This window comes from Mesoplodon mirus (genome assembly GCF_964341445.2).
Source record: "Mesoplodon mirus genome assembly, chromosome: 15".
NCBI classification, from domain to species: domain Eukaryota; kingdom Metazoa; phylum Chordata; class Mammalia; order Artiodactyla; family Ziphiidae; genus Mesoplodon; species Mesoplodon mirus.
This window is the reverse complement of record NC_138991.1, coordinates 75,930,466-75,956,063: the sequence shown is the minus strand read 5'-3', so window position 1 is coordinate 75,956,063 and position 25,598 is coordinate 75,930,466. Positions and strand designations below refer to the sequence as shown.

Genomic DNA, 25,598 nt, shown 5'->3' with positions numbered 1-25,598 from the left:
TCTGACCAAGAAAACATCTGCCCAGTGGGTTTGCTCAAGAATTCAGAAGCTGCCATCCTCCACACCAGACCACTAAGCACTGGACCAAGGCCCCCCCCAACATTTTGGTCAAAGTCACTAGATTCTGCATTCAAGGACTCCACAAGAATGGATTGGAAAAGTTACATTCCTAGCCACTCCACATTTCTAGTGTGGTTTTTATCTGCAGTGAAAACTCCCAACAAAGGTTTTGTTTTGTTTTTGTTTTATTGTGTTTTCATCCATTTGCTCCCTCTTTGATCTGTATTTATGCCAGCAGATCTTTTCTGATCCAAACGAACAATCTTACATATAACCCTGTTAATTTCATCTTGCTACATTGGCCCAAACTCGGCGGTCATGACCTTTTGGCTTTTAAATCAATCTTAAAATCAGCTTAAGTCCGTCATCTGGAAATTGTGTTCTCTCTCAGCATTGTGTCCACAACACACTTAATAAACATACTTTCAAAATTCATCCAAACCTCTTATTACAGTGTTGGGAAGGGCAGGTCAAGAAACAAGCTTTGGCATCTACTATTATGGCTGGACTTTAAAAGATTGAGTTTTTATGGAAGCAGATCCTCAGATAGACATCAGGAAGGAATTTTAACAGTAAAAACTGCTGAGAGATGATGGAGGTGTTACATTTCCGGCACTTGAGCTTTTTAAAATTGGGAGCACTTACAATCAGGGATGGCTTCTGATGAAGTGAAGGTGAAATTAAACAACCTTGTTAGGCTTATGAAGTTGTTTTGCTTAGAATCTTGGAAAAGAAAAATGAACCCTCCTACACCAACATTTCTATTTCGTATATCCATACTTTTAAAGGAGTCAGCCCTGAAAAATACCAGTGGTGTGGGAAATTGATTCTCATTCACATTTTTGGGGATTGCCCAGATAGGTGGGGTCTTTTCACCAGCTGGCCCCGGACATTCCAAGAACAAGTAAGCAAAACACTTTTCTCTTTGGTGGAGGCCCAGGTGTATCTCAGAGTTTTATAGCCCATTCCAAAGAAGGGAGTGAATGTGAGGTAGTTTTATTTATCTGCTTACAATATACCTAGAATTGTACTACAAAATAAAAAGTGGGTGGCCAAACGTTAATGCTAGGAATTGCCCATCATAACACTCCCCCTCTCTTCCTTAGGGTCTAACTCACTTTGATGGGTATTAGCATAAAGCTTATGTTTTTGACACTTGTGTAACATGGAAGGTTTCTTTCAATATTGTCTGTACTTATTAGGTGTCTTGGTCTTGAAGTATAGATGATTATGCTCTGCTGTATTCATGGGATGTAAGTAAAATACATTCATGCACAAAAGAATTCACTTAGCACATTTTTCTGTGTTTTTAAGTACCTGAAATCCAATAAGAACCTTCAGGAATTACCACACCTGTCTTTCAAGTACATTTACTATGTGTGCACATTTGTAACTGTCACATGCTCGTGGCATTTATAACTTTTGGTAAATAGTGAGAGAAAGGAATTCAGTGAGGCAATGAATGAGTAATTATGAACAATAGCCTAAATCTCAAGAAAAGGAAACTTTGGATTTCATGTTAAATATTGAATCTTCTCTAGAGAGAAATTGCTCCATTCTCATATAAACCCAATACAGGTAGACCTCAGAGATAATGTGGGTTCAGTTGCAAACCACAGCAATAAAGTGAATATCACAATAAAACAAGTCACACAAATTTTTTGGTTTCCCAGTGCATATAACAGTTATGTGTATGCTATACCATAGTCCATTAAGTGTGCAATAGAATTATGACTAAAAAAAGAATATCTTAATTAAAATATACTTCATTGCTAGGAAATGCTTATCATCAACTGAGCCTTCAGCAAGTCGTAGTAGTAACATCAAAGATCACTGATCGCAAATCACCGTAAGAAATATAATAATAATAAAAAGTTTTAAACATTGTAAGAATTACCAAAATGTGACACAAAGTGAGCAAATGCTATTGGAAAAATGGCACCAATAAACTTGCTCAACACAGGGTTGCCACAAAAATTCAATTTGTAAAAAACACAATATCTACAAAGTGCAATAAGGTACAGTGTAATAAAACAAAGCATTCTTAGGGATAGTCGGGGAGTTTGGGGTCAACATGTACACACTGCTATATTTAAAATGGATAACCAACAAGGACCTACTGTATGGCACAGGGGACTCTGCTCAATGTTATGTGGCAGCCTGGAAGGGAGGGGAGTTTGGGGGAGAATGGATACATGTATGTGTACAGCTGAGCTCCTTTGCTGTGCACCTGAAACTGTCACAACATTGTTAATAGACTATACTCCAATATAAAAATAGAAGTTAAAAAATAAAGAAAAAAATGTATTCCTGCAGTTGTTTAAGGCAAGAATCATCAGTTAAAATTTGTAGGGGACAGTATGATGAGAAACAGGATTTTTACATAGCCTCAAAGTATCTTCCCACAGAATACTTATTACTTATAGTGAAGAAACCTAGCAGACACCACCTTAACCAAGAGATCAAAGTTAACAACATCACTAATTAGATATTAACATCACGTGCCTCCTGATACAGTGCACTGAGAAGGGCACAAGATCACTTCTGTGGTTTTCCTACTAAAAGTGCGTGACCTGAAAAGAATCACAAGGAAACATCAGACAAACCCAAACTGAAGAAACTTTTACAAAGTAACCAGCCCAAACTCTTTAAAGTTCAGGTTGCAAAGGACAGAAAGACCGAGGAAATGTTTCTGATTAGAGGAGAATAGCAGAGATAAAGACTAAATGTAACATTCAACCCTAGATTAGATTCTGGACCAGAAAAAAGACACTAGTTGGACAATTGGTGAAGTTTAAATAAGGTCAACAGTTTAGACAATAGGATAGTATCAATGTTAATTTATCGATTATACTGTGATTATAAAAAATATGAACATTTGGAGAGTCTGGATGAGAACATACTAAAATTATTTATATTATATCTAACTTTTTTATAACTCTGAAAGTATTTCAAAATGAAAAGTTAAAACACATAAAAATTAAAGCCAAAAAATATGAATAAATATATTCACATGTTACTGACAAATTGTTAAGAAAAAAAAAGACAATGATTGAAAGATCTAAAAGTTTCAGAACTATTGGATTAGATGATATATAAGATCTCTTTACATGCTAAGGTTTTACAATTCCATGAATTATGAAACTTAGAAAACCAGATGTGTTGCGATCAATTGTTTTAAGAAAATCTGCTTCTAACTGAACTGTGAGAGAGAGTGAGAATTTATTTGATTTTCTTACATCTTTACAGTCATACCAGGTATATAGGATCAGCTAACACTTTCATAAGAGACATTGAAATAAATTTGCTTCTTGTCTTTTCCACTAGTGGAGACATATATACATATGTGTATCATTAACACATCTTATTCTAGAAAATGCATGAAGCTGGTAATCCAAATTCTCCATACTCATTCCAACCTAGACTGGCCTGACACCCAGCTTCCTACTGCTCACAGCTGGAGTGTTCACAGATAGAAATTTTCATTTCAATTCCCCTCAAATATTCAGGAGATAAAACTGCTGCTAGGGGTGCAGAAAATAACATATAATATATCCTGTGGGACAGTTTAGATATAACCTGATCGTTGTGCCTCTGTGTTGATTTTTTTAAATAATGACATTTACTTTATTTGGCAATGTCCACACTCTAAAATGAAGGTAGAAAAGTATATTTGAATTTGGAAACAAATTCGCCGGCTAAGATTAGCCTCAGGAATTTCTTATCATCCTTGATTTCTAGGCTTAAAAATGTTCTTTTCAGGAAGTATTCTGTGTTGTTTCTACCAAGGGTACACTCTTCTCCTGCAGACTCCCATAATAGTGGGAACAGACCAGAGACAGCGTTGTGGGGTTCTGGCTCTTTCTCTGTCACTTACCAAATTGCTTCAATTTCCTCAACTGTAAATAGCAAAGATTGAGAAAGGAAGGGTTCTTAAACCTTGTATTACGAACTTCCCCTGTGTCACAGCGGTTAAGAATCCGTTTGCCAATGCAGAGAACACGAGTTCGATCCCTAGTCTGGGAAGATCCCACATGCCGTGGAGCAACTAAGCCTGTGGACCACAACTACTGAGCCCACGTGCCACACTACTGAAAGCCACACACCTAGAGCCCGTGCTCCACAACAAGCCACCGCAATGAGAAACCCATGCACCACAACAAATAGTAGCTCCCACTGACCACAACTAAAGAAAGCCTGTGCACAGCAATGAAGACCCAACGCAGCCCAAAATAAATAAATAAATAAGTAAATTAAAAAAAAAAAAACTTGTATTATGGACTTCTTTAGCAGTCTGATGAAACCTATGACCTCTCTCACAATAACATTTTTAAGTGGATAAAAGAAAATACATACAGTTACAAAAAACTAATTACATAAAATACAGTGCTCAAAATAATTTTAAATGTGTGATATAATAATATATGTATATTCTTTAGTAACTCATTAAATAATATCTAGTATTAGATCTAATAACCCCTATAATTTCAAAGACATGAAGAGTATAAATGGTATCTTGAGATAATCTACAACAGATTAATGTGATATAAAGACCTCTTTGATTTCTTCTTTTTTAAAATTATTTATTTATTTATTTATTTATTTATTTATTTATTTATTTATTTATGGCTGTGTTGGCTCTTCATTGCTGAGTGCAGGCTTTCTCTAGTTGTGGCGAGTGGCGGCTTCTCATTGTCGTGGATTCTCTTGTTGTGGAGCACGGGCTCTAGGCACACAGGCTTCAGCAGTTGTGGCACATGGGCTCAGTAGTTGTGGCTTGCAGGCTCTAGAGCTCAGGCTCAGTAGTTGTGGCACACGGGCTTAGTTGCTCTGTGGCATGTGGGATCTTCCCGGGCCAGGGATCAAACCCGTGTCCCTTGCATTGGCAGGCAAATTCTTAACCACTGCACCACCAGGGAAGACCCAAGACCTCTTTGATTTCTACTGTGTCCAAATCAAGGATACAAGTGATGGCCCTGTGGTTTGTTGCCCACATTTGAAGTGGGAAGAAACAGTAAATTTCAATTAGAGGTGAGTGAAAACAAAAATGTAATTATTTTCCCATCCAAGTTCACAGATCCCCTGGATTCTCTCCAAGGATCCTTGGTTATGAACCTCTGGACCAGATGACCCCCAGGTTCTCTTCTCGCCCTGTGAGTCTGTCATTTCTGTAATCTCCTCCAGCCAGGCACCTTGAGGGGGACCCTTGTCAACCATGTGTATGTGTGTGAGCCTCTCTGGGGACTCAAGTTTAATGAGATATCAAAATATTTCATTTGCAAGTCTTGGCTGCTGTACAGCACTTAGCAAAGCAGAGCCAGTTTTCCTATTTGAGATTGGTCCACATCAGGTTCATTTGTCTAGCATTTCACAGAATATTTTCCCACATTTGTCCAACTGCAGTTTGAAGGCTGTAACTGACAATATAAATGTGCCGTAAGGTAGAAACTCCGACCCCATTTCCCTGAGTGATCTCCAGGGTTGGCCATTACCATGCAGATGCCCAGAGTCAAGGGATCTCCATGGATCTGCTAATTATCCCCCAGGCTTTTCCACCAGCAATAAAAATCCCATCTGTAGCAGCTTGTTCGCAGAACAGCCCCATTTCCACAGTGGTGGCATTAATTAGCAAAAACCTGTGAAAATGACCAGAGTTTATAGGTTTTAAAGAGAGAGAAAGAAAGGACCCTGAGTCACTTCTAAATATTCTTATAAACTCTCCTATAGCAACCAGGGACTAAAAACCCACTTGTCTAGATGCTGTGATTTTTTCATGTCTGTAGCCCTAAGTAGGAATTCATCGAGACCTCAGGTTCCTGTTAGAGTAATGGCTTTGGAAAACCTGAATGCAGAAAGATGGTGAATTTCTCAGATAATCAATCACCATTTCCTGATGGCCTAGTGGCACCTCACATTGGGGCTGGAAGGATCCTTGATAGTCCATTCTTGAAGGCAAAGCCCTTGCCCAGTGGGGTGCTCTAGAAACAAACCATCTCTCCAGCGTTCCACGAGATATTCCAGATGACGATGTTGGGGTATGAGGACTGGAGAGTGATGAGAGGTGTCTCTGCCCTCCAACCTGGAAAGATACACAGTCTTTAACCTCAGAGACATCGGATAAATCCACACAAAGATGGTGGCTGACGGAGGAAGAAGAATGCACAGGAAACATTTTCATCAATGATTTTATCAAGTCTATGTTTTGGAGCAGTTTTGGGTTTTTGTTTGTTTTTGTTTTTAAGTTAAGTAGTCCTATTTTCTACTTAACAGTTTATCCACAAGGAGAAAATGGTCTGTCTTCCTCTTAAAACCCAGGACTTAATCACTTTCTAAGCAAGTGTGACTCTAACTTTCCTTCTGAAGGGTTAAACAAATGGATAAAGGGTAATAAATCTTCCCTCTTCACTTTCAATGAGTTTCAGAATGTTTTCCTCCCTAATTCCTACCCTGAGCCAACAATCACTGCTGACTTTAGCTAAGAATTCTATTTTTTAATTTTTTTATAACTGCAATGTGAGTTTCCCATGCAGTTTTTATTAACTGTGTTTCATTGCAAGGCCTTGCAAGCAAAAATGGCCCTTATTTTTATTTGAAGAAGTCTATTTCAGTGACAATCTAGCCTCAGGGCAGCTATATGTCAATCTCTTTGCTTTTTTTCCATGTTGAAACAAGCATGGGAAAGTTGCAAGACAAATGTCATACAGGGCAGGGCTGAAGCAAGCAGCATACCAACCCTCATCTTTGGCCAGCTCAAGACCAGAAAGTATTATAAAAGAAAACTCAATGAAGGGATGATCCAATGGTATAAGGTGGAAGGAAACCCTTGTACATCTACCAGCTTTCATTCCCAATAGATGGAAGACCTTAACTTCTCACCACTTGTCAACTTTTCCCAGAGATGACATTATTTGGGATTATGCTGGGAGGCTGGAGTATAATATTTACAATAAGAAGCATGTCTTCTTAAAAAGGCAATAGGAGCTTAAGTGCCTGTTGTTTCTGGGCTACCACCCCAGGGCTTCCTGATCTATTTCCTTATTGTGATCCCTGAGATAAAGCTGAGTCCTTCAGAGATAGGCACCTGGAAGTCTAAAGTAGGAATTACTGGGGATCAAACCCCAGCACCTCACACTGCAAAGTTGGTGATATGGCTGCTGGGTCAGTCGGTAGGTATGAACACCCAAGGCCAGCTTCCCCAGACACACACACAAGCTTATCATCTGAAGCCTCGGCTGCTTGACTGAAAACAGTGCTTGAAATGTCAACCCCTAAAGCTAAATTCTGAAAACATGTGGGAAAAAACTGTAACAGGGGTGGGGAAGAGATGAATGTCTTTAAATGAGCCTGGCATTGTCCCAGATCTCTACGTCTTTACATTATGTCACTAAGCCTGCTCATCAACACTATCAAGTAAGCTTTATTTTCACCATTTTATATATGAAGATGAGGTTGGCAAGAAAATTAGTAGTCAAATAAACAGTAGTATAAATTATCATGTGCTTTCTTTATCTGGCACAATTAGAGAAAATAACCCTTTCTTTTTTTTCCAAGAGAAAGCTGGAAGAAACTCTAGAGACCATTTGGTCTTACTTCTCATTTTTCAGCTGATGGGTAATAGAGGAGGGACAGATCTGGCCCACAGTCTGTTTTTGTAAATAAGGTTTTATTGGAATGTGGCCACACTTGTTCATGTATATATTGTCTATGCTTTTGTATTACACAGTCAGAGTAACTGCAATTAACATCACATGGCCTGCAAAACCTAAAGTATGTACTATGTGGCCCTTTACAGAAACAGTTTGCCAGCTCCTTCTAGAGATCAAGTTGCTCTTAATAATATTGAGTTTTCCAATCCATGAGTATGGCATATTTCTCCATTTATTTAGGTTGTCTCTCCCTGCAATGTTTTGTATTTTTAAATGTGCAAGTCTTGCACATCTTTGCTAGAAATAAATTGTGGTGTGTTATGCTTTTTGATGCAATGATATTTTTATTTTATATTTCAATTGTTTGCTATTGAATATACAAATACAATTGATTTTGCATATCAACTTTGAATACTGAAACCTTGCTGAACTTAGTATTAGTTCTAGCAGATTTTTATAGATTCCTTAGGATTGTCTACATAGATAAAAATGCCATCTGTAAATAAAGAGTTGTATTCTCCCCTTCTGGGACTTCGGTGGTCCAGTGAGTTAAACTCTGCGCTCCCAATGCAGGGGGCCCGGACTCGACCCTTGGTCAGGGAACTAGATCCCACACGCATGCCACAACTAAGAAATCTGCATGCCGCAATGAAGGAGTCCTCATGCTGCAACAAAGATCTCACGTGCAGTAACTAAAGATCCCATGTGCTGCAACATAGACCCCACGTGCCACAACTAAGACCCAGCACAGCCTAAATAAATAAATAAATAGATATTTTTTTTAAAAAATCTTGTCATTTCCATGGAAACTCTGGGCTACTTTGGAGTCCAGGTGACACTAAAAAAAAAAAAAAAAAAAGAGTTGTGTTCTCCTTTTCGATCCTTATGTTGTTTTTTTTTTTTTCTTGCCTTATTGGATTGGCGTGACCTCCAGTACAATGTCAGTGGAAGGGGTAAGAGTGGACATTCTTGACTTTTTCATGATTTTAAGGGGAAAGACTTCAATAGTCACCATTAAGTATGATGTTCACTGCTGCTTTTTTTCTTGGACTTTAAAGTCCTTCGTCCTTTCATTTATTTGTACCTTTTTACAGAATGACTTTTTGACAGAATGAATTAGAAAATAAAAAGCCTAAGCAATCGGGGATGGGAATGTTTGCTAACTGAGTCCTGCCCCGTGTTCAGATTGGCTAGTTGGCGTGTTTCATAGGAAGAGAGGGAGATGGAAGGTCAGAGAGAAAGTAGTACAAAGATCCCTCTTCCAGCACTGTTGACCTTTTGAGAGAAAATCTTGAGTAAGAGTGTAGAATGGCACAACTGCTTTGGAAAACTGCCCTCTGACCCAACAATTTCCCTCTAGGTATCTATACAAGGGAAATACGTGCATGTGTCAACAAAAGACTTGTACACAAACTTTCATACCAGCTTCATGTATCATGCCAAAAAGTAGAGACAACCTACATGTCCATCAGTGAGAATGGATTTTAAAAGTTGTGGTGTCTTCATACAATGGAATACTTCTCAGCGATAAAAAGGAACAAACTCCTGGTACGGTAATGTGGGAAAACCTCAAGACCATTATATCAAGTGAAAGAAGGCAGACTCCAAAGGTACATACTGTTTGGTTCCATGTAGATAAAGTTCTAGAACAGATGAAACTAATCAATAGTGATAAAAATCAGAACAGTTGTTAGTTGTGGTGGGCAGAGAAGCAGGGGTTGACTAGAAAGGGAAAAAAGGGGCTTTATGGGGAGATGAAAATGTTCTAAATCTTGAGTGGTGGTGAATCCATGGGAATATATATTTATCAAAGCTCAAACTATATACTTAAGGTCTGTACATTTCACTGAATGTAAATTAATCCTCAAGAAAAATAAATGTAGAAAAAGCAAACCTGCAGGGAAAGGGCAGATCACTAATGAATAAGTCTTGGACAATGCAATTTCAGACACTTGGACCCCAGGTACAAAGAGGCTCTGCTGGGGGACAAGTGACAGCACTAAGGAAAAGCTTTGTGAATGGGGTCAGACCCCACAGTCTCTACTAACAGACATCCTGCAACCAATAAACATACAAACTAAGCGAAAGCAATGTGTGTGCCAAACAAATGAAGCTTAAAGCCAAGTTCCATAGATCTTTTTCCAACTGATTTGCGGGTCCCTGGCCCTCCTACTCAGAAATTCAGGGGCCATCAGTGTGAACCTCAAATCACTTAGGCAGTCAGCCATCCAGACTCAGCCCCCTCTCCCAGGCATTTGCAAGCACTTGTCTACCTTCTCAACTTCCTAGATTCACTAGTACGCCCCATGCACTGTTCTAAATCACTGGACTAAGTGATTAGATGAGTAAAGATAGTCCAAGGAACACAGTTACAACAGTGCTGGAGTTGTAGCAAATGCCCAAGAAACATCAGATACCATTGCACCTTTCATTTCTGCCTCTTTCTCTAGCCCTCCTTCAGCCCCACTGGATCCAAAGGAGCACTTGGGCAACAGTCGTGGATATGTTTTCTTGACTTTTTCAGAATTTCTGAATGAAATATAGGAGCCTCCCCAAGAGATGAGAGACCAGAGAGTAGAGTTTTTCTCTCTGAGAGCCTAAATGCTCAGCCAGATTCACCATACCCTAGAACTTCAGGGAGCTCCTGAACACCAATACTTTATACTTAAGCAAATTGAGGCTTAAGACAGTAAAATGGGTTTCACCAAGCTTCCCAAACTGTCAGAACTGTGTTAGGACTTTGCACCTTGCTGTCTTGCCCTCTAGGACTGACAAGCAGACATTGCATCCAGCAGGTGCTCAGTAAATGCCTTTATGAAATATGTACTGGGGGGCAGAGAATGTTGTCTCCTTTCCAAGGTAGTGAGAAGTTCAAAACTTACTATAATAAATGTGCATGTTCTAGACAAATTAAATGTGTTGAATCCTGAGGATTTTCTTTGATTTTTTACAACCAGATTTTGTTTTTCTTCCAGGTGAGAATACACTTTATTTTCCTGGGTTACACTGGGAAACTTAGGCAACTGAGTTGAAATATCTACTTAATTTCTAGTCCAGGAAAGGCAGTGTAACAGAAGGAGGAAAGCAGAGACTCAGGAGCTTAACTCACCCTAACTTCTGAGTTACTTACAAACAACTCCACATCTCTGGATCATAACTGCCTACACTGCAAGGTTATGGTGTGAGCCTCAGACCGTGCCTAGCAGAATCTTGGACACATAGCCGGATCTCAACAAACACAGTAGAGCTTTTCCTTTCTCTAGGTCTATGGGATCACTGTCTCTGAGCCCCACCACCCATAGCCCATCACCCCCTGCCCATTCCAAATCTCTCCCCGGGTCATTGGTTCAGAAACAGAGTAGATCATGAGGGCTGTCTTAAGCAAAGCAATGAAGTCACATTCAGGTCCAGCTTTAACTCAGGCCACGAGGAACTGGAGAAGAGTAACATTTCAAGTATCAAGAACAAAGCAACAAAAGAGGAGATGGGCACCCTGAGCTCCAAACTTCAAACCTTAGACCAAGCCACGATTCCAAAGCAGCCTCAAACTGGGGCACAACAAAACATTATGTAACCAGAAAGCTCCTTTATTTATTCCATTGGCAAACATTTCCTTCTTGGTTTTGTATAAACATGGGTGCAGAATTTCCTAGCAGTCGTATCTTCTGTCGGGCCAGCTAGCATTACCCTGTTTGGTTCAGAGGGTTGACCTCATTGTTTCAGCAGCTCTCTTCTCCCCCTCACACCAGACACTTTGGTGAACTGGCTCCATGCAGGGATGGAGGTTTAGGTTAAATGCTTCTGGCTTAACAACACAATCAGACTGAGTTGTCCCAAAGTAGCATCAGCAACATGAAAGAAACCCTTCTGCCCGAGGACGTGGAGCTCAAGGAGTTGCTCAGCTTTCCTGAAAGGTGGAAAGAAGGCCAAGATGCATGAGGGCTTAACCCAGGTGGGGCTGGTCTTGGTAAGACCACGTGTACATGAGAGAACTTGTCATGTTCCAGGAGCTCTTCTAAGAACTTCACACAGTTTAAATCATTCCATGCACACCCACAATCCTATAAGAGACACACTATTTCATAAGCACACCTTAGAGATGTTGTGGGTTCAGTTCCAGACCACCATAATAAAGCAGATATCCCAACAAAGTGAGTCACACAAATCTTTTAGTTTCCCAGGGGATGTAAAAGTTATGTTTACACTATATGTAACCTATTAAGTGTGCAGTAACATCATGTCTAAAAAAATGAACATACCTTCCTTAAAAAAATACCTTATTGCTAAAAAAATGCTAACCATCCACTGAGGCTTTGATGAGTCATAGTAGTAACATCAAAGATCACTGATCACAGTCAGAAAGAGAAAATCAAATATCGTATTATATCTCTTTTATGTGGAATCTAGAAAAATTATACAGATGAACTTATTTGCAAAGCAGAAACAGAGACACAGACGTAAAGAGTGACATATATACACTACCAAATGTAAAATAGATAGCTAGTGGGAAGCAGCACATAGCACAGGGAGATCAGCTCGGTGCTTTGTGACCACTTAGAGGGGTGGGATAGGGAGGGTGGGAGGGAGAAGCAAGAGGGAGGAGATACAGGGATATATGTAGGTGTATAGCTGATTCACTTTGTTATAAAGCAGAAACTAACACACCATTGTAAAGCAAGTATACTCCAATAAAGATGTTAAAAAAGGAAAAAAAAAGAATGGACGTATGGAAACAAAAGGGGGAGGGGGAATGAATTGGGAGAATGGGATTGACATATATACACTACTATGTATAAAATAGATAACTAATGAGAACCTACTGTATAGCACAGGGAACTCTACTCAATGCTCTGTGGTGACCTAAATGGGAAGGAAATCCAAAAAAGAGGGGTTATATGTATAGGTATAGCTGATTCGCTTTCCTGTACAGCAGAAACTAACACAACATTGTTAAGCAACTATACTCCAATAAAAACTAATTAAAAAGAAAGATCGCTGATCACAGATCACCATGACAAATAGAATTATAATGAACAGCTTTAAAATATTGCGAGGATTACCAAAATGTGATACAAAGACATGAAATGAGCAAATTCTGTTGGAAAAGTGGCGCCAATAGACTTGCTGGACGCAGAGTTGCCACAAACCTTCAATTTGTAAAAAATGTAGCATCTGCGAGGTGCACTAAAATGAAGCACAATAAAAGGAGGTATACCTTTATTTGCATTTTACAGATGAGGAGAGTGAGGCACAGGAATCAAGATGACAAGCCTAATAAACGGCAGAGCCCATATTCAAATCCAGACAGGTAAGCTCTGGACTCTGCGGTCTTATCCACTTGTTACACCACACCACTCGAAATACAGTTTCCAGGAAAAATAAAGTGGAACAGATTTGAATGTGTCTCCCATGGCACCCCAGGTCCCTGCCTCAGCCAACATGTTCCTTGCACACAATAAATATGTATTGAGAGACACCATGTCCTGGGCTATGTCCTAGGAATTCAGAGATAAATAGGCCATGGATCTTGTTCTCTAAACATTGTGGCTAGTGGTACATTCACCACTAGCCACATTTAACAAAATTAAATTAAATTAAATTAAATTTAAATTTATTTCCTCTGCCACACTAGCCATATTACAGATACTGAATAGCCACATGTAGCTAATGGCTAGTGTATTGGACAGTGTAGATACAGAACATTTCCATCATTGCAGGAAGTTCTATTAGAGAGCAATGTTCTAGACTTTGCTACTCAAAGAGTGTTCCCTATACCTGCAGCATCAACATCACCTAGGATATTGCTGGAAATGCAGAGTCTCAGCCCTGCCTCAGCCCTACTGGATCAGAATCTTCATTTTAACAAGATTCCTAGGAGACACATGTGTACCTTAGACTTTGAGAAGTACTTCAGTCTAGAAACTTTTTTCTGCCCTACTACTGGAACTTCGATGAGCTAAGGCTGGAAACTCAACTGAATGCAGGAGCCAGAGTGTTCTCAGGAGCTCACAGCAAAAGGGTCCTGATGGGAATTGCTATCATCATGGCCCTTGGAATAGAAAATAGCACACTTGGAGCTTATGTCAAGGAAGGAGCAATAGGCTGTTTGGGGGCTGTGGTGGAGGTGGGCGAGAAGAGGGCTGAGATAGCAAAACTGTACGTAAACATAAATATCAATGACAGCCAGCAATAATAATCATAAGCAACATTATTAAATGTGTACTAGGGGTTCGATACTTGTGGTTGACATGGAAATGCACCACACAGACCCCTCTTCAGGAAGGGCTTGCTGTCCACCTGCAGGGTATGCATTCTGCACACAGCCTCCAGCTGTCAGCTCCTTCAGGGTCTGCCTCAGTCACAGGGTCTCCAAGCCCAAACCACACCCCTTTTGGGGTAGCCCACATCAAAGGACTGGTCTAGAAAGAAATTTGAAGGCTTGCTCATCTTGACCCAACTCAGGAGAGCTCTGGAAGTCTGTTCTAGCTCCAGGGCTCATGCCTGGTTGGCTGAGGCTTTGTCACAGTTTCCACAGATTGACTTCTCCTTTTTCCCAATCCTTAATAAACATCTTGCATCCCAAACACTGTACCAGTGTCCGCTTCCAAGACTTCAAGAAATATTCATTCATAAGCATCAATAGTTATAGTAAGCACTGAGATCCAATCTGTTCATCTGATAAAAGTCTCATTTTATTTTTAAAAAGAAGAAATGAGAGAAAAGATGAAGGAAGGAAGGAAGGAAGGAAATTAATGGCAGTTAAATACTTCCTGAGGTTCACAACACACTACCATAGGTCCCAAGAAAATAAAATTTGTGACACTTTGGGACCTTTATGAAAGTAGTAGCCAGTGGTCAAGTGAGCACCAGCCTGGAGGAGGAAGAGAGAAATAGAAACATCTCCCCTCTGCTCTCATACTCCTAACAGTCTTTCAGGTTCTACAAGAAGAGCGGAAAAAGTAGGGCATAAAGGAGAGACTCAGGGCAAGTTGGAACTTGAATCTCAGTAAGGTCTAACTGGGTTTCCAGAAGTTTCTCTGTTTCTCTCTTTCAACTTATGGAACCATCTTTTTATAAGAAGTAATAGTAAGGAACACTATTGATCTTTTACTATGTGACAAGCAAGTGCGCTAAGAGCTATATGTGTATTATATCAATTATCACTCAAACAACACTAGGTTTGTGAGGCAGATGTTATTGGTGAACAAATACCCATTCTGCCTGCCTCTTTCCATGGGAAAAGCATAATTACCGAGCCCTTCAATGTTGAACTTGGCCCTATGACTTATTTGACAAATGAAATATGAATTAATGCAAGTGGGGCTCTGACTGGGATTGTTCAATGGTTTGGCTCCCTCTCTTATGCTCCTAACATCCCCCTCACAGAACTACTTCCTTTTCAGCCTGGTACCTGTGAAGTAGAACTGAACCCACCTTTCAGCCTAGAACAAGCTGCACAGTTGACCTACAGACTCTTGAGGAAGAAAATAATATTTCTGGTCATAAACCACTGAGACTCCAGAGGGAGCTGTTTGTCACACAGCACTATTGTAGTAAAAGCTAACTAATACAGACATGGTCTGTACTTATTTTTAGATGAGGAAATTCAGGTTCAGAAAAGTTAAGTGACTTGACCAAGTTCACACAGATAAATTAGTGGAGAAACTGAAATTTAAACCAAGCAATAAAACTCAAACAGCATTGTTAATGCCTGCTTTATAAGGCATATTCAATGTTAGAGATAAATACTGTGATGTCATTCTACTTGAAATGTTAAGAGATCTTTGGATTCCACCTCCAACCAAGATTCAGTTATTTTATTTCCTAGGTCTTTTTAAGCATTCTTAGATGGTAGTGTCTATGAATAGGCCCAACATTTAACATATCATTACTGTGAATATTGTAACCAAAGAAATGACACTAAAATGTCCAATCGTTGGTTCAGGATATATGCACATTATTTCCATTTTCATAAGATAGTGAGTTATTATTGAAAAATACCTGATTTTCTTATCAATGGAAAACTGAGGGCAATTCCAACAGCAAAAGGGATGAGGAACAGGTTATAACAGGCATATCTCTAAGCCTGTGTGCTTTAAGAGATGTAAGCCTTTAAGAGAAAAAAATATAAATGAGGAATGGTAACTTGCATTTAATTACACTTTTAATTGAAATAATTAATTATATGTTTTCTTTTTAATTTTAAAAAATAGGGATCACAAAAATCTTACCCCTTATTACTTCATACTCACAATCAAGTTTTACTACATAATACTGAAATGTACACAATTAAGTCAAATGATTTATGTCAAACCTCCCCCACCCACCCACCCCTTTTTTTTTTTTCATTTACTGAATTTAGACCACGAGAAATTCTTGAACCTTCCTGGGAAATTTCAAGACCCCAACAGATCTTCCACACACACCCTTCCTCAGAACAACTCCATCCATCATCCCCTGCCACTGCGGCTGCTTTCACAGCCCTTAGAGAAGATAAACTTGTGACCCAAGCTGGGAAGTTGGGACTGACTCACGCTGAGAAATGGAGCAGCGTAGAGGGCATCTGGTACTTTAATTTATTCCTTCAGACTTCCCACTGCCCTTACCAGAAGCTTATTGCCACAGTCCTTCTGGCTCTTTCAACTCAAACCCTTTATACACCTCGCTAGAGATGCATAACTATAAAAGTTCCACACCATTAGTTCAGATTCTTTCCAGACCCTTTCAGAAGGTCTGCCCTAAAGACAGTGACATGCAGTAAATGACCTCAAAGGGAACATGCCACAGAATACTTACTGGAAAGATGATCTAGGATGGAAGAGGCATAACAAGGAAAGGCATTTTAAGATTCTGCCTCTAATTGTCTGAAATCCATTTTACCTCTTTTAGCCTATGAATGCCACAAACAAAATGGCGATACCAATATTGCTCCCATTACCTCCATGCTGGAAGAACAAATTGCTCTTTTGTGGCTCTCCAGAGGGTCTTCCATAAGTGGCTTCCAAAAGACATCTGAAAAGGGAAAAAAGCATATTACAGCTGCAAAGTAAAATAAAGTGCCTGCCAGTTTTATACACTCAATACGAAGTCTGCTGTAAGCCCAGCCCTATGCAAGGCATTATGGGAAGTGCACAGTAATGATGAAGCCCTCATCCTTTCCTTCAGGAGGCTCACAAACTGGGTATATGTTCAGCAAATAACTGTGAGCAACAAGATTAAGATGTGTCCCTGTCCCTGAGAAAGAATACGAGGGCAAATCCATCAATTACCCTGATTTCCGGGACTTCACTCACAGTCTGCAAGGGGAGAGAAAACTGACACTAAATAATTCTAGTAAATAAAACAGAAAGTGATACATGCCTAGGAGAGACTCAGTGGACAATAAGGAGTTGAGGAGAATGGGAATTACTTAGAGGTAAGAGGGGAATTGATTGAGGAAGATTTTGAGTGGGTCTTTTTCTTTTTTTAATTTATTTTTATTGGTGTATTGTTGATTTACAGTGTTGTGTTAGTTTCAGGTGTACAGCAAAGTGAATCAATTATACATATACATATATCTACTCTTTTTTTAGATTCTATTCCCATATAGGTCATTACAGAGTACTGAGTAGAGTTCTCTGTGTGAGTCTTAAAAGACAGGATTTGGACATATGCAGATGGAAGGACGGTAAACTAAACAGAAGAGAATTCTATTCATATGAGCAGAGGATACAAAGTGGGGAAACAGAGAGAGTATATGGAAATAACAGTTCCTTTTCACTCAACTGTTGGGGACATAGTGGACACAAATGGGAAATAAGATGGAAAAGTAAGCTGGGAGGAGATTTCAGAGAGCCATGACTAGGAGGCTCAGGAAATTGGCATTTATTCAAAATCTCTTCTGCTGAGTTCTGGGTGTTAGGAATACAGAATGGGCAATGATCCGGGATACTCTCCTGGTGTGACCAGAGCAGACTGCTTTTATCTAGTTGACCTACTAGACTTCCTGGACAAGATTTCATTCAGGAGACCACATACAAAACCACTACTGTCAACAAATTCAATCTGTGCAAGGATTAAAGATGGTCAGGTGAGTCAGAAGATCAGATGCCTAAAGATGAGCCTGGTAGTAGCAGCGTGTATGATGGATTCAAGGGAGGGGAGTGTCAACTTGGGAAGATGGATTAAGAGGTTATTGCAGCATCCCCAGGTAGAGGTACTGGGGGCCTAAACTTAAGCCCAGCAGCGTGGGAGAGGAGACTGGGCACTTACCAGTAGTACAAGGAGGTCAACTTTCTGGGCCTTGGAAGCAAGCAGAATACAAAGGGAAGTCAAGGGTTTTGAGCCTGGAAGATAAAATGCTGTTGCAGAAATAGAGGACACAGAACAGAAGACAAGTTTGGAAATTGAAAAGCCAAGTTAGGGAAATAGTATTAAGATTGAGGTTCTGGGGCTTCCCTGGTGGCACAGTGGTTGAGGGTCCGCCTGCCGATGCAGGGGACACGGGTTCGTGCCCCGGTCCGGGAAGATCCCACATGCCGCAGAGTGGCTGGGCCCGTGAGCCATGGCTGCTGAGCCTGCACATCCAGAGCCTGTGCTCTGCAACGGGAGAGGCCACAACAGTGAGAGGCCCGCGTACCGCAAAAAAAAAAAAGAAAGAAAAAAAAAGAGATTGAGGTTCTGGCGAGATTTCCAGAGGGCAAATAACTTGGTGGGAATGTCTTGCAAGCAGTTGAGGAAAAAAATCTCTCTGGATAAACACACACATAAGAGATGAGCACATGAAACAGTTAATCGTATACAGGAGGGTATTTTTTTAATAAAGCATAAATGTTTATTACATGCCAGACTCTGTTTAACTATTTGCTTCCCAAATATGTCAGGTGCACAAGATTTGATCCTGGACCCTTTATTCTTCCTGCTGCTTATTCTCCTACTCAGAGATCTCATTTACTATCAGCTTGAAAAATCCACATTCCATATTTGTTTCCAGCCCTAGAGCTCCAGCTGCCTGCTAAAGACAGCCACCTGACATGGGCATCCCAACCCAATCAAGGCAAGGATAGGCTCATCCCCTTCTCTCCCCTTTAACTGGTGTTTCCTCCAAATCTCCCTATTTCTTTGAACAGGAACTTCAAACGGTGGTGCCTCAGACCTCCCCATGCTCATGACACGGTCATCCTAGAAGAGCACTTTATAACATGATGTGTCCCTGCTCAAAGCCTTCGGGCTCCTTCATGTGGACTGAATAAAAGCCAAGGTTCTCAACCGAGGTTTCAAGGCCATCCCCGGGTCCATCCCAAATTACCTTTCCAACTGAAGTTCCCACTGTCTCTCTGCCCAAACCTCCTCCAAGGAGGCATCCTGCACGTGACTCTCAAGCATGCTCACCTTGATGCCTTCCCACCCTCTCAAGGAGGTTGTCAATCCTTCCTTCTGCCAGGCATTATCCTGTCCCAGTTTTTTCTTCATCTGACCCATCCCATCCCCTGAGCCTTGGAAAAAGTCCCATCTGGTCCTGAACATCTTGTCCATTCCAGGCTAGAGGCGGTGCTTCCTCTACACTCACTAAAAAGCCAGATGGCATTTGCACAGCTATTTCCCCATATGGGATATGGGGTTATAACAGTACCTATATGATAGGATCATAAGTAAATAAATGCTCAATAAATCATTATTATGATCATTGTTATTATATGTTAGACATTGGGCTAGACATTTAGGGATCTAAGTCGGAGTAAGATACAGTCCCTGACCTCAGGAGCTCAAAATCTACTGGGAGAGAAAATGGATTGGAGAGCAAAAATGCAAGGAAAAAGGATGCTTTTTCACTATCTTGTCTAATTATCTTTTCTAGCATGTAAGTCATGACTCTTCTACATGATTGTAAGCTTTGGACAAAGTAAATTTAATATTTTCTTGAACAACTCTTTGGAAAATGTATCTTATTTCTTGTGTGTGTGTGTGTGTGTGTGTGTGTGTGTGTGTTTTACTTCTCCCAGGAGACTGTGCACTAATAATTATATTTTCACAGGATAAACATTTTAGTTCCAAGAGTCAGGGATTTTTACTCATCTGACAACACTTCGGATTAATAGCCCAATATTTAGCATCTTCCACCAACAGCTCCTCATCCTTAGGCAAGCACACACACATAAACAGACACACACGCACAGACACAGACACACACACACATTCACAGATACACACACAAACGACATGCATCCCTAACTGGCCAATGTATATGTACTCAGAGACTTGAATAAAGCACTGGTGCTAGAGGAAGAAGAAGACGGAGGAGGCAGAGGAGGAGGGGGAAGGGAAAAATAGAAAAGAGATAAGAAAGGGGAAAAAAAGAAATTCCAGCTTCAGCTCACCTGTACAATAGGAATTGAGTATCTTAATTACCCTTGCCAAGCATCAGCCTACTCATCTGTAAAATGTGTGCACTAGATTGTGGCTCCCAAGTCCTAGTTGATTATAAGACTCTCATCTAGGGAGATTTGTTAAAATTCCTTTTCCTAGGGTCCACTCTGGACCTGCTAAATTAGAACTTCCAGGGGAGAAGCCTGAAACTCTCTACCTTTAAAAAAGCACTCCAGGCGATTACAATGATCAGTCAAGTTTAGGAATCCCTTTTCCAATTCTGATTCTCCTCGCATTAAAATACACACTCCTCCAAGGAGCTTCTGATACCCTGGAGTCAGGATCTGAGGCAGAGAGATCTTTACAGTTCTAAGAGAAAGGCTGTAATAAGGGACCGAGTCTCCTCCCTCCCTGTTTTGTCCACAGAAACACTTTCTTTTCATTTCCCAACTATGGTTTCTGATCAACATAAATGTTTTAACCATTTATGGTCTTGTCTTTCACAAGACAGCTAAGAGCAAAGAAAACACTTTGATTATTTTGATACCCCTTAAGGACTTAAACAAAGCTTTGAACATGTGACACAAAATCTCCCTCATCAGATAATTTTGTTGCAGTGGCTGAATTCGATTTGAATCAGATGCATATCTCCAATTGTTTCACTTACTCTACTGTTATTTTTAAATCGTATTGAGTCCCCCCTGTTTACATAAAGATACATTTAAGGAATTATACTCAGCTTCACTGGCTTTGATCAAGCATCTTCCATAAAATGCCACTTTGCTGGGGCTTTCACTCAATCAGCTTAAGAGGAAACTTCTTTCCACTCTCCCAGGGGAGCTCCAGGGCTCTGCTTTGCAAACTTTAGAGTATGCGTTTTTCTAGAAGAGCAAAACCACCTACAAGAGCTTCTTAGGCAGAAAAGTTTCCGAGCTAATTCCCTGGAAATGTCTACACTCATTAAAAACAATCATGCACTCCCATATATGATTGGATACCTATATTCAAGCAGATAAAACCACCCTAATTCTCTAGGAAACTAACGTTTAAAAAAGAAAGATGTGCTTCTTTCTCCCAAGTTGTAGCACAGGAAACATGATCCCAAGGAGCCCCACTTTCTGGTTAAGGGCTCTATGGAAACTGACTGCCTGGCTGCATCTTTTGTGAGCTATGTGGATTTAGGCAAGGTACTCATGCTTTTTGTACCTCAGTTTCCCTGTCTGAAAAATAATAATAATAGTGCCTACTTTTAAGGTGTTACTATGAAGTTTAAATTAGATAGTATATAAAAGGAGGGAAATAAATCCTGCCACGTGGTAAATACCCCATGAGCGCTAGCTATTATTTCTTTTTCCAGAGATTTAGCATTTGTGACAATGTAAGTAAAAAGATTCCTTATGCCCCATCTGTCCCATCACCTCGGCAGCAGTCCACTGTCTTCCTGAATGTTTGGGTTTTGTCTATATTAAGAGGCCTGCTCAACCAGGTAAACACCTGCCCTGGCCAATAGACACTTCTATTTTCTTCCTCAGAGAAAGTCTTGAAAGAGTCCCCCCATTCTTGGGTGGTTGTCACTCTTCATTGAAGGACACAACTTTGTTTGCTCTGTTTCCTATAGCCTATGTCCCAAGTGCTCTATGCCATGGTGAAGTCATCTCTAATAACATCTGTACACCAAGCCAGAACACCTTTGCTTCAGCTTGTCCTCTACCGCTGCCATTTTAAAGGTGACAGATGCAAAAATTTGACCTCAGTTGACCTCAGTAGCTTGCATCCAGTAGACACCCAACAAACACTTGAGTAATTAAAACCTTCCCTCTTAATCCTCCCCCACTAAGGCACTCAGACTGTATAGCACGGTACTCTAAAAAATTGACTATCTACCTAAGACTGTTTTTTAAAAGGGTGAAGGAGGTGGAGAGGAAGGAAGAGAAGATTAGGGCTGTGGATGTTTTGCCACGAAAAGCCAGGGACTCATATCTTTTGGAAGAGAAGACATGAGGATAAAATGGTGGGCACTTAAACAGAATTCCATCTATTCTATGCCCAGGTTCAAGCCATTATTTGATGTAGATGAGAAAGCATAGAACCTAAGCCATTTCCAGGAAAATGACAGGAGAAGAAATACCCAGGGTGCTAGATGAGTTACTTAACAGGGGACATTGACAAGTCAAATGGTCAAGTACATGTAAATAGTCCAGGGGTTCCCTGAGCCAGACAGGCTTGAACAACATCAGCTCCTTGGCCACTGGCCCTCATATAGCGATTTCCAACTGAGCAAGATGGCCCTGCATTCAACAAGGGAAAACCAAATCATGCAGAAAGCCAGCTTACTGGCAAATCTTCCAGAAAGGAAGACATCTATCAGTAAGATAAGGAAACCTAAAATTTCATTGATTTAAAATTGAGGGTGTTGAGAGTAGGACGAATTTTACTAAAACGTGATTTGAAAGGATGATCTTGATTTACTTCAGAACCGTGCATAATTAAGCTAAGATTGTAAGTTACTTTCCCTCAAGTGTTGAAAAATAGAAAAACACTATTAGTGAAACATAATGTTCAAAGTACATGGCAAAGAGTTGGCTCTTTATAAAATTTTTATTACATCCTGTTTATTGGGACACTAAAAACTCATCCTGTTCCCAAAGCTAACATCATGGTCAGAATTCTGAAATTCATGAGAAATGTAATGAACCTTCAATATTTAGTTTATATCTAGGGGATGGGGAGAATGAACAGTTCTATCTACACAGGAAAAATAATATGAATTATTCAGAAGAAAATTCTCCATAATAGCTTAATCTTCTCTGTTTCCACATATTTGTAACTGATATAGCTTCAGGAAGTAAAAAAGTTACACCCATCCTAGTTTTAATTGAAAAGGCCCATGGCATTCTGGGAGTAGTCTCTTTTTATCAGTGTTACTCGGGGGAACACAACAGCTCCTGGGTAATACCCAGTCATTGGGAGATCAACCAAACTGCTAATTCTCTACCCCAAGGAAGTTGTCTAATTAATGTAAAAATCTCCAATGTAACACCTTCCATCATCCTAAGGTTATTAAAAAAAAAGAGAGATAGCTTGCTTGCTTTTATTTATTGATTTATTGAGGGACAGCAAGTTTATTAGCATCACAGGGTGCCGTTTTTCCCCACCCCATCCAAGCTTTCAGGTCTGAGGTCCTTGGTCATTTGGTAGGTTCAACCTGGAGGCCACTGCAGCTGTCAGCCCTCAGGTACGTGAATGTGCAGGTGATACACAGATTGTGCACCCAGCTTCCCATCGTTGATCACAAGTCGGTAGCCATCTCCCAGACCCCCAGCCTTTGCTGTCTTCTTGGCCACAAGGAGAAGGTGTCCTAGAAGCTTCTGGTCTTCTTCCTCAGCCTGGCTAATGCAAGGAATGGGCTTCTTGGGAATGACCAGAAAGTGCACAGGAGCCTGAGGGACCACATCACAGAACACGAGACACTGCTGGTCCTCATACAGAACGTCAGCTGGGAGGCTTCAATCCAGGATCCAGGAGGAGATGGTTGGAGCTGCTCCCCCAGGAGCTGCCTCCTGGGCCTTGGCCACTTCATTCCCATCAGTCACACCTGCAGCTCCTTGGACCCTGTGTCGACCTCGGTGCCTGGGCCTGTGCAGGCCGTCGTCCATCGCTGGTTCGTTTCTCCTGCGGCGAGGCTTTAAGAGAGGCTGCCGCCACCACCAGTCCGACCTCACCGCACAGCCCTGGAGCCTGAGCCTCGGGAGGGGCAACGTTCCCAGCAGGGCTGCGCACGCCGTGGGGAGCCGGGAAGGAACGCGGCCCACCGCCTTGGAGGGCGTCAGAGCCGCGGGACCCCTTCCTCGCCCCACGGCCACCTCTCACCTGCGCCGCCCACGGCCCCGCCACCGCCTCTGCCCGGCGCGCCCCGCAGAGCCCGGCGGCCATACTGGCCGCCGCCATCTTCCCCTCGGCCGCGCCAGGATCGCTTCTAAATTTCAAAATATCTTAATAAGAAAGTTTTTTAAATTAATAATAAAGGTGGTACAGGCAGCAAGGAAAATAACATAGGAATGAAATTTTATTTATGCAGAATTCACTTATTAAGTATACACTTTGTAGTCTGTGTTCTAGACAGGAACACAGGTTAATATGCTTGATCTTTTTTCTATTCTCTTTGTATGTACTTTTTGCAGCCACCTCTGTCACCAGGGCTGTGCCACCATAGAATAACGTGTATGTTCTTGGCCTGACTAAATGAGGCACAGCTGGCACGTAGGTTAAGAAGGAAACAGTGGAAACGTGAGCAGAAGCAGCATACAATTTTGCCTGTTAAAAAATTTTGTAATAACCTATCAATGAAAAAAATCTGAAGAAGAATATATATATGTATGTATAACTGAAGCACTTTGCTGTACACTTGAAACTAACACATTGTACGTTAACTATACTTCAATTGAAAAAAAAAAACCTTAAAACAAGAGTCACAGACATCTAAAAAATATATTATTTAAAGAAGACAAAAACTAAAGTGGTTATAGATTTTGAAAAGGGCAGAGGAGAGAAACAGTTAAAGGAACCGAGACTGGCCCCTCAGGGTGGCTCAGTAATACATGGAGTGGTATTAGATCAAAGTTCTCTATCTCGGAGGAGAAAACAACCAAAAATTGGCTTTAAGTCAGTCCAGAAAGATGTCAGCTTAGTTTTTAGGATGAATTCTTGGTGCCTAAGTTGATACGTATCATATTAGGTTACAAAGAGAAGTCTTGTAATCTCGCTCCCAGGAGATGCATGGATATGAGACAGGAAAGCCCCAGTAACATGCATGACCATGTCGAGTGGCTGATTCACCCAGAGCCAGAGGGACACACTAGAAGACTTCCTGGGGTTCTTGCAGGCTCAGGATTTTCTAATAATTCAACAAACATGAGGCTGTCGAAGCAACTGCTCTGCCCCGCGTTCAGCAATTTTGGCAAATCCCAAATACTTTTTCTTCATACAAATGAGGTTAACAGCAAGAACAGATTTTACAAGGACGTTTTACAATCAGCACCTCACCGAATGGAATACATACCTGCTTCTTTCTTAATGTAGTAAATGGCCTGACATAGTTTACCATACAGCCAGAGCTCAGTGCCATTAAAAGAACTGGTGGAAAAAAGTACCATGTATGAAGCAACCATGTAGGTAGTCAGCATTTTAGAAAGAGAGTTAGTGGCCCTAGTGTTCCCAGGGGAGTTTCACTGGATTCTTTTAACCAAAGTCAATCTGCCACGTTGAGGAAACACAGGGTCAGCCTTAATGCTTTTGGTCCCAAGGGAAAGTTGTCCAGTTGCCAGAACATGAACAAGAAAGAGGAGGAAAATTATCTCCTTTTCTGTCACTGCTATGAGCAGTGATGAAAAGAAATGGATTCTATGGGAAGATCTGCAAAGAGAAAGCCTTCTGCTTATTTCTCACTCTCTCGGTTGAGACTTGCTCCTGCCACGTGAGAGAGGCACTCATGGTACCACAGGCTGATAGGAATAAAAGAAATTTAGAAATTATCCAACTTAAAAAAAT

The 25,598-nt window shown here is 40.7% G+C and overlaps 1 protein-coding gene across 1 annotated transcript; it reads right to left on the bottom strand.

The window, feature by feature from the left end:
* Nucleotides 1–23,275: 23,275 nt before the first annotated feature.
* Nucleotides 23,276–23,999, bottom strand: LOC309816778 (adenosine 5'-monophosphoramidase HINT2-like; the record flags this gene model as incomplete). Its single annotated transcript, XM_082644549.1, has 2 exons — nucleotides 23,276–23,555; nucleotides 23,647–23,999. 2 exons carry the CDS (start codon nucleotides 23,997–23,999, stop codon nucleotides 23,276–23,278), a joined length of 633 nt encoding a protein of 210 aa, XP_082500675.1.
* Between the last annotated feature and the right edge of the window lie 1,599 nt (nucleotides 24,000–25,598).